Genomic DNA, 10,733 nt, shown 5'->3' on the forward strand with positions numbered 1-10,733 from the left:
TTCGATTATTCTTGAGGATGATTAAACATAATGTTGGTGAGATTCTGCGCAAATTATTGCCATAAATTTCATTGTTTTCGACTTTCCATGCTTAAAAATGATTTAAGGTTAGGTTGTAGCCAGTGTCGTGGCTGTACCCCATCTTTTACGAACTTACAATACAAGGTGAGTCAATAAGAACTGTTATCTGAAATATCTCGTTATCTATCGATTGGACAAAAGAACATTTCATAAAAAAAACATTGTATTCAAGGGGGCCTATTGAACGAATGTTTTTTAATTTATGACAGCACTAATAAATTTTAAGACTTAGAATTGATATTTACCCAAAATGATTGCTTCCATGCTGTAATTTTTGTTCCTGATTATATCATACGGGAAAATAATTTTATTATATACTTCTTTTTATTATAAGATGAAGGTAACCTTAATTTATTCGTTAATATAGAATAGTATTATTTAAAATTCGTTTTTGCAAACATCACAAGTAAAATAACTAATATTTTCCTGATTTGTGTGATGCACATGTGTATAATCTTCACATTAGATGCATTATACTCAAATTTCGTTAAATGATTCCTTACACATATTATTCTATTCAGTGACTTCTGTATATAATTTACTTTAATTATCTAGCGATGAAAGTAAGAATTACTTTTGGTTGGTACTGGATACCGGTCGGTACTAGTGAAGCGATTTTTGCAAACTTTACACTCTTTTTTTTCATAACTAGTTGGTCATTTACGTTTATAATTCCGGCTACGATTGTTGCACATATGGACCTAGAAGCCTGTTAAATTTCATTAAAATCGGTGAAGATCAATACTGACATTCCTTTTGTAAAAATCGAAGTATTCGAGTGCATAATCTTGCATACTAGGGTCATTAATGGCACCAAGAAACTTCCTTCGAGTACCTCGACAATGGTAATCTACCTACATCAATGCCAAAAGCTACACAACCATGTATCAAGGCTTCAACATTTATCTTTTTATACGAAAGAAACTACAATCTGTTCTATAAAAGTATGTCGGCGATATCTTTGAAAGTTAATACCTAATGAAAAGAAAATTATACTAATCCAAACATATACAGTCTTCTCGAGTACGGATTGGCTAAAATTCGTTGGTACCATTGAGAAGAACGAAACCTTTGATGCAGATCCAATAGGAAACGTACGGTCCATAATGAAGCACAAACTTAAGGGAACGCGTATATTAAAAATAAGAATAAACTGTATTCAAGAAATATGGAACCTGCTACCCGTATCATATATCGAAAAATTGATAGAAAGGATTTCGAGACGCTATAATTGCCAACGGAGGAGATTTGTTATCAAGTAAGAGTATTAGTGTTTTAGATATACATTCACAGTATAGAGCTTCTTACATAATACTATAATTGCTAATGCAGAATATTGGACTCGTTATTAATCCTCGTTGTACCACTCTTGAGTTTTTCCAGACTATTTCTATTCCAGACTCATTCTATTACATAGAAATTAAGACATTAAGAATTATTTCCATATTCAAAATATTTGTGCAAGGTCAAATTACGGGCCCGTTTAAACCCAGTTGTGGTCTCCCTCGTGGTCCCTTAAACTGGTATTGTGAAAGTTAAGTAAGAGTACCAATATTTTAAATAAACCTTCGATCCGTATAAAGCTTTTTACAAATAAATTGTTGTTTATAGAAATATCACTGATATTTTACTACGAGACTGTATCTCTCGATCCAAGGTACTACAAGAGAGAAGAAGAAACCCCAATCGAGGGAAAATGACACCGGGTACCAAGATCGAACCGTGTAAGGTTCTCGCGGTCGTTGTCGTCATCGTCGTCCCAAAGAAGAACCACGTCAAACGCGTATTGTATAAGAAACACTCGACGTATCGATCGATCGACAAAAAATACAGACGAATCGCAACCCGGACCGTTCGAGGAACGAGTTTGGCGTCTTTTGGTTACTTGGTGCGTCGTCGAGAGTGTCAGGAGGCCAGAATCGCGTAGCCAGAGGCCAAGCGAACCCGGGTAGGAGTGGCGAGGAGAGCAAACATCGGGGAACCAATCGTCGAGAAAGGGTGGTCCAGTGGATGTTTGTCTTCCTGCTTCACCGGGGGGATGCTGGAAGCACGTAACGCGGCGTTCCCGGAGCCAATCGCGAGCGATGCCGATGGAGATGTCCGAGGTATCTCCGTCGGGGATTACCGTGAGATTTCTTTCGACGAGGAGGCCACTCAGTCGAAGATCAACGATCGTCGTTCGCGATCTTCGAGAGTGTCCCGTTCATCCCTTCGTTACACGCGTCACCCCGGACCTCGTAACCCCAGGAAGGTTGTTGTGACAACGATGGAAAGAAGAAAGAGAGAATAAATCTCTCAAAGACAACCAGGGGGGTACGCGGATCATCGAATCGTTCCACGTCGAAGGATGCTGCGCGGAAAGAGCAGGAACAAGTCGGAGAACGAGGAGGACGAGGGCCAGGTGAAGCAGAGGAGACCGAAATGCGCGCGTTGCAGAAACCATGGTCTGATCTCTTGGCTGAGGGGTCATAAGAGGGAGTGCCGTTATCGCGAGTGCCTCTGCCCGAAATGCTCTTTGATAGCGGAGAGACAGAGAGTAATGGCGGCCCAGGTAACGTACACTCGTGATCGAGCAATTGCAAGGCGATCGTAACGATCTACCGTATAGATCTAACCTTTTGACCGCGATCGACGCCTATTGGCGCTCGGTCGGTCGGTCGGTCGGTCACGTGCGTTAAACGCCTATGTGCGTTGGGTGCCTACGTGCGCTCGGTACGCAAGAAGGTTCTCCGCACAGGGGTCGGGGTACATTTTGCGTCGAAGACCGCGGTCAAAGGTTTGAGCGATTCTTGCCATCGCTCTAGATCGTTCGTAAGAGATCGATGATTTTCTAGCAGGTTTAACGAGGCTCTTTTACGTGCTCGAAGAGTCTTTTTTTTGTTTATATATTTTATACACCCGGTTTCTTGTATTTTACATCGGTCTACCAAGCCTCTCTTACGAAGAGTCTTTTCTATTATTTGTACACTTTGTACCCAGCATTTTCTATTATAACACGTTAACTGTCACTTAAGAATGTCTTCGAGATTTGTTCAAATTGTAGCGTGAAAAGTAGAAATACTTGTTAGTCTATCGGTGTACTTAGTACTTTGTAGCATTGCTAATGATAGTAACGTTACTTAAAAATTTACAAATATTTACGTATTTAAGCACTTAACGTGTTAATATCGATTTACCGAGGCTCTTGAACGCTTTAAAGAGTCTTTTTTATTATTTAGACATTTTATACAATCTTTTCCGGTTAACGTCGGTTTCGAATAATTCTAGACTCCTTCTTAATATCACCTATCGATGGAATCAATCGAAGAATGGTGCAACATAAAAATCCATATTTTGAGATATTTGTAAAGACAAACTTTTGCACTTATTAAGTACAAGGGACTACGTACACGTACTTTTCTTACGTCGTTCTTGACTACAATGTGTAAGTCAATAATGCAGTTTCGAGATTATTCGAAAATGCCTGATTTTGGACTTGGATTGTTCTTCCACTTACTGATTCAATTACAGTCTCTTGTAATTGTAATATTCGGGACATTTACGAAATCGAATTATGCGGCACTCCACGTAAATTTTAGAAAGGAGGAAGTCATCGTTTTGTTTTTGGTTTTAAATTTTCTTCTGGGTCGAACAATCGTTTTTATAACGTGAAAGATATAAAGAAATTCTTATTTTATAAATTTTGGATCGAAGGTTCGTGGTTAAAATTTTTAGAAAAAATAATTAATAAAGAACATTGTTAACATTGTGTCGATATCAGTGATTTTTTTTGAATTTTTAGAAAAGTTGCTAAATCGTAATATTAAACCACAATGCAACGGGACGACGAAAAATCGACGAATGACCAATCGAGTTTGTTGCGTATTTTTTTTATAAAATTTTTCATCGCAACGATGCAACGATACGAGGATACGCAACAAATGGATACCGGGCTTTAACGAGCTGTTAAACCATTGACTGTCTATAGGCGCTCGATCGATCAGTCGATCGCGTGTAGTAAACGCCTATGAACGTTTAACGTGTATACACCGTGAACCGAAATTTGTGATATAAATGGGGTTAGGGAGATTCTATGGCTCGAAGTCAGACGAAAATAAAGAGTAACGAAATTACATCGGGGGAATAAAAATGAATAAAGAAAAGGAAAGATGAATAAAAAGTCACAGCAGTGGATGTGTTTCAAAGTCTCGGTAATAATTGTTTGAAAACAAAAATGTGTGAAACTTTGTACGAGAATGGAGAACCATTGGAGAATATTAGCGATGGCTCGACAGAAAGTAATCTAATAAATAGAGGCAATAAGTTGTACATTATTATTTGCAGTAGATACAGAAAAGAAACTTAACAGATGTAGTACTTAGTGATTGCACATTATTGTTGTTTATAGAAAAGGGAGGTGCTATTAATGCGTAAAATTTTAAGACCTGAGAACACTTCTGAGAAAAGAATAATCAAAGAAGTATATCGTGTACATAATATACCGAAAAGAAGTTTAACAGATGTAATAATACTTCAAATAATACCGAAACAGATATCAACGAAGCACTCAAGTAGTCGAGGGATAAGTTTCTCGTGGAATCGAATAATAGCGAGGAAAATCTTGGAGTTTTTTTAGAGATCAAAGATATTTGAAAATTTTTTGCAGAAAATCTATTATTTCGTATCGTGCAAAACAAACACAACGATTGCAATTTAAAACAAAATATATTCGCACGTTTTATTACATGGAATGGGCAAATAAAAATTTCCTTAAGTTTTTACAGGAAATTAATAAAAACTTAGAAACATTTGAATTTAATAACCTGCACACCTTTGTAACATCGAATGGAGAAAATTCTAATTAGCCCAAATAAATTCCTAATTTATTTTATTCTTATTTAAAAATACTTAAATTACCTATTTTAATGAACCTTTTTTATTTTACTCAATATCCCTCTTGAAGATAAATCCCTAATTTATTTTATTTTTATTTAAAAATACTTAAATTATCTATTTTAATGAACCTTTTTAATATTATTAAATATCCCCCCTAAAAACAAATCGAAAGTTTACTCGTGGAAGTAAAATCTCTACGAGTAAATCCTTGTAGCATTTGCACGTAGTACGGATACAGCTGCCCGTCGTGTAAGTAATATTCTCCAAACAATCGCGTGACCCACGTTCTCCATTCTCGCAATCGTTCAAGTGCTATTCCTAATATTTTGACCGATGCAATTGAAGAGCCTCTTCCAGATCTATAGGTCCGGCGTTTCTAGCTTTTCGTTGAATAGAAGGATGTTTTTGAAAATGAACCAATACAGGACTGTGATAAAACAGAGATAAAAGGGACTAGGGATCTCGATTTTGAATCGATTCTTTTACACCGATTGATCCATCTTTTGTATCGATCTGTCGTCGATAAATTTTGCCGCGAATCAATTTCTCGTTACGAAATCGGATCGATTTAAAAAAAACTAACAATCGAAACGATTTGAAAAAAAAAACATAATTTTTTCTTTTCTTAAGAAAATGTAGTTTCCGTAAACATCAGTTTCAATTTGGTGTCTCAAAAAGGATAGTAAAGCGTCTCGTTAATTATTATTGCATTTTTGAAATTCTTGCGTAGAATTTTGTGTTTTATATTCAAAATCTCACGTCAATTCAACCGTACAAACGAACTCGTGTCATTATGACCTAATTGTCGGTATGTATGCGGTATCGGTTTCAGTTTGGCGTCGCAAAAGGGTTAATGAAGCGTCTCGACAAACAGGTGGAGCCACGGACAAAAAAAGGTCAATTTCCAACGCGCGTCGTCGATTCGGATCACCTTCGATATTTAACAGAGTCGATTTGCCCTCTGTTATTTTCCAGACAGGGAAGATAGCATATTATTGTCGCCATCTACATTCGGATCGTTGTCGGTGATTTTCTCCGACGACAAAGGGTGGGCAACAAAGATTCAGTTTCATTCGTGGCACTTGTGCCACTCGATCCTACCCATGCCCCCTCTGGCTAGGAAAAAGTCGATCAACGAGGGGACGAAGAGGGGGAATTAAATCCATTAACGCTCGGTGTAGCGTTTCATTTTTGTTTGCACAGGCATTACGATACTCGATACTTTGTCCACGGTGGCTTTCGATTCGGTTGACGGAAACCGTTACCCACTGATGATATCCACGAGTCTTCGAACCTGAGTTAACGATTATAGCGAAACTAGAAGGGCTAATTGCAAGTTAGCAGAACGGTGCATGTTTATAGTCGAGCGGTGACAAACTCGGTTTAATTATTTTAGCAGTTACTTAACCAATAAACATTGTTCCAGATCGAAGCGTAACGTTGCTCAAGAAAGTTTCTTGTGAAAATTTGTTTAGATGCTAAATACGATGAATAGATTACCTATTAATCAAAAATATACACCGAAGTCCAATGTTACTACTATCTCTCGAAAAGTTCTCACTCGAATGAAAATAATTCCTAGTTATTATCGATCCAGTTTGTGTCACTTCTATGGATCATCTTTAGACGTTTAAGAATTTTGAAGTATGAAAGAGGTTAATGGATCGAAGCAAAATTTAGAATATGATATCATAATATGTAAGTAAAATATTCGATCACAAGGATTCGTGCATTTTATGAATTCTAAGATAGACGTTCCAAAAAGCTGTTTCTCGAACATCGCTATTTGGATATTCCTAGTCTAAAGCATTCAGGGGCGATCTCTAATGAGGATGGTGTGTCTTGAAACAATCGATTTTTCTTAACGGTACAGATCAGAAATTAGAAAATCGATTTGTTAAAAAATCATACCACAAAAAAATCGATCTACAGGATTAAAACGATTCAAGACCTACATTCCTAACCAATCTCGTTTACACATACGATCAGATTTTCTTACATGTGCTTCGCCGCAAAAACAAGAATTATTAAAAAAAAGTTTGCTTTTGATCAATCCGACTTTGTATTGAGAAAGTATAAGTGATAAAATTTACCAACAAAAGATCGATACAAAATATCTACCGGTGCGAACAAATTGATTCAAAATCGGCAGCGTTGACCTCTAGAATCTACATTCCAAACGACAGTCTCGATTACTTCACCTTGTTTTGTACGGGAAATGTAAAATCTAAAAGAGGGACTCTGTCAGACTTCCTCGATGATCTCCGATGTGAAACAATATAGTGGGTGGTCCAGCCGGGAATAACACATGCCAAATGGTCCCATATGTATCTCTATTGACATTGGCTGTTAAGAAAACACATATGCAGTATCGTCTAAGCGGCGGGGTCCATTTATAAATTGGGAACGGAGCCCATGATCCGATCCAGCTTCGTTCGCGTTTTCATTGCCACGGACCTCGCGTCGCTTCTCCCTGTAACGACGAATCGAGCGGTCAACAACACCCGATTGATTCGCGCGTTCTGTAAATGCAACAAGGTGGCCCTAAAGAGACAGCAAGCCGCCGAGGACGCGATCGCCCTCAAAATGGCAAAAGTGGCGACCGGCCAAAAGCTGAGTCGACTTCCACCGGGGAAAATATTTGGAATGGCCGTCACCGAGCCTAAGTCCGCAACAGACACCAACAAAGAAGCCGATCCCTCTCAGAAACAAGACCAGGAGGTGTCCGAACACTCGAAGAAAGATGACTCGTTGAAAGACCAGTGCCACGAGCTTCCGGTACGTATATGGTACTATTACAATTTAGAAGCAATGTTTTTTAATATGTTTATGTTGGTCCTGAGAATTGTAATAAACTTTCAACGCCATCTTGTTCACACAATAAATCAGTAAATTCGATAAAAATGATGGCTAGCTAAATGACGACTAACTAAAAGAAAAGATACGACACATAAGAACCCGGTCCACGATATACGAAGATCTTTAATTTTATCGCAAATATCATTCTACTCGATTCCTTCTTTTCTTTTCCTTTACCAATCGAGATTAGTAATAAAACGTATAGAAAAATTGCAAGCTACGTATTCGCAACAGTTACAAAATAATATAAAAAAAAGAAACTTATAACGGAGTCCCTGATTCTCAAGGAATAATGATCGAGGTGTAATAATTTACAAATTATAAACTCAAATTTTTTCATTTTCACGCGTTACATTATACACTCGAAAACGTCCTTCTCGTGAAATTCTGCTCCACAGTCGATCGCCGAGGACCTCCCCAAATACAAGAGCCAGGTGTTCAACGCCAACAACACGGACGACTCAAAGGAGGCCAACGTGTCGCAGACTTCGGTGGACACTTTAGCGCGTCTCTTTCCCAACACGAAGCTCTCGGTGTTGCAGCTGGTGTTGCAGAGATGCGGCCAGGACCTGTTGAAGGCGATCGAGTACTTCGCCAGCGACAGTTTCGGGATTGGTTCAAGCGCATATGCCTCGGCTTTTCGACCACCTACGCAGACTATCGGCGAGACCAGACCCGGGGAGCAACTCACGAACACGATGCTGGCCCCGATTTACTCAAGCCTCTCGAGAAGCCTTTACGGGGATGGTTACTGTCTATTGAACATCGTTCCGGACCAATTCCCGAAGAGTATCGTAACGGACGCGTTGCCAATGAAGAATACCACCCAACACGACCAGGACAACGTAGCACTGAACGTTCAGTATAACAATTACTTCAATTCCGGGATGCAGCAGCAGCTACGGGATCACGTTTACGCACAGGTCACGGACCACCTTCCACCCAGGCCAGGATTCCTTCATTTGCCACCCGTGTTACCGGGTATACCCTGCGTGCAACCGAACTGCGCTCAGTGTAACTACAAGTTCCCCTGAATTGGTCATGTGTGACTATACGGTGTGAGAAACGGATACGGCGATCTCGTAAAGAACTATAAAGGTTGCGTGACATCGAGAGAGAACAGGTGGGAAGTTCTCTTGTCTCGAATTTTACGAGTTCGCGGATACAACGGTCAATAATAGGGATTCGTATTTCTTTTCGGCGATACTACTCGAATTTCAGGGGGGGGGGGGGGAGGGGGACTTGAGTGAAAGGTTGAAATAAGAGAGATTTTCAATATTGTTAATTTTATGTTTTTTTTATTGGTTCTATTAGAAAAAAAACTCCGTTTGATTTTTTATTCTGGATCAAAATGAAAGATAGGAAGACCCATGAAGAGGATTTATTACTTTGTTAAAAAAAAGTTGTTAAAAAAAGAAATATGTATCTTGAAATGTTAAAGAACATATATATATAGAAAGTGACAATAAGTTTCATTAAAGTTTTATGTTATAAAGAAATTATTGAAAATCACTTTTTATTTTAACGTTTTACCCAAGTGACGCCTCTTAACGGTACTCGGTTCTGTTTGGACCTGTCGCTATAGATCAGTAGCGGCATCCATTAGCTCTTTCGCTGCGGTGATCCTCTCCGCTAGAACGCCCCCGCTGAACGAGCTACCGCGTCAAAAGTGTACTATATGCGTTGCTGAAAAGATGACGAACGGGAGAAACGCGGGTACAGTTGGTTGCAGTGGATTCTGTTTTTACTTTTTTTATTATAATATGATATTTTATTGTAAGATAATATTTATTATATCTACTACTATTTAGTAGATTTATACATAGTTATATCTACTACTATTTAGGGCTGGAAACAAGAGAAGAGCGATTATAGTCGCCCATCGTAGCGAAAGATTTAAATGATAAAAGTGGTTCTTCAGAAAACCATAAGAAAAAAATAAACGAACGATCAGAATGAATATTTCTGTCATTTCTAATAACGTGAATAGAAATATCTTAGCGTGGGTTCGAATAGACCCGGAGACCGCCTTACGAAGGTTAACGGATGAAACGACTTTTCAGAGTTTCAATCTTTTGAAGAGTATCTTTGAAACTATTGAATTTAGAAAAAAGTGGAATTTGTTTTAAAACAAATACCGTACGGTTCGTGGCGGATAATATAAGCGTACACACGTAAAATAAAAGAATACGTATCCCTTATTTCTGGTTGCCCCACAAGTTTACAAAGTTTCACCAAAATTTGGGGGAGGAAGAGTGGACGCTTCATGGATGTTTCTTACCAGTCACGATTTTTATTGCCGTGACAGTGAATATCACACTTGTCCATATCAATTTTCAAGCAAATATTTTTCCTCAACACGTCGATTACCACATCGTGTATACATCTATAACCCTAATGAATCGCCTACTACTGCATCATTTTTTTTTAACACAACGTTTAAACACACATAGAAATTCAATGGATAGCTCTGCAGAAACTTTTGGTCAAAGTGATCAAAATTGAAGTATAAATTATTGAAAAAAAAAAAATCACTAGGGCAATGTGCCCATGAAAAATGTTATGAAATCAATTTGGCAGCCGACGTATTATAGTACGAGCGAGAACAAAGTTTCGTGATAAAAGAATAAAAGAGAACCTAACCTAGATCCATTAAGTACGGCTCTGTAGCCAACAAACAGCTTTTCAGTAGGGAAAAACACGTTTCGCAGCTTATACTCAACAAGGCTTAACAGATCACTCGAGTGTGCCTCGAGTAGATCGCTATATTTGTTCTACGCATTATACAGCAGTGTTGTCCAACATGAACTCTGGTACATAAAGACATTTCCTCGCTCTGTCCCTCACGTTACCGTGGTACAGGAACCGTTGATTGGTATCGCGTTATGTGTGCAATACCTTGTATAAACACAGTACGT

General features: G+C 38.5%; 1 protein-coding gene across 1 annotated transcript; it reads left to right on the forward strand.

The window, feature by feature from the left end:
- The first annotated feature begins 2,377 nt into the window (after window positions 1-2,377).
- LOC143147490 (doublesex- and mab-3-related transcription factor A2) lies at window positions 2,378-8,997 on the forward strand. The gene is made up of 3 exons (XM_076312751.1): window positions 2,378-2,632; window positions 7,495-7,734; window positions 8,214-8,997. Exons 1-3 carry the CDS (start codon window positions 2,429-2,431, stop codon window positions 8,847-8,849), a joined length of 1,080 nt encoding a protein of 359 aa, XP_076168866.1. The 5' UTR covers window positions 2,378-2,428; the 3' UTR covers window positions 8,850-8,997.
- Window positions 8,998-10,733: the final 1,736 nt, after the last annotated feature.

This window comes from Ptiloglossa arizonensis, chromosome 5, assembly GCF_051014685.1.
Source record: "Ptiloglossa arizonensis isolate GNS036 chromosome 5, iyPtiAriz1_principal, whole genome shotgun sequence".
Classification (NCBI taxonomy): domain Eukaryota; kingdom Metazoa; phylum Arthropoda; class Insecta; order Hymenoptera; family Colletidae; genus Ptiloglossa; species Ptiloglossa arizonensis.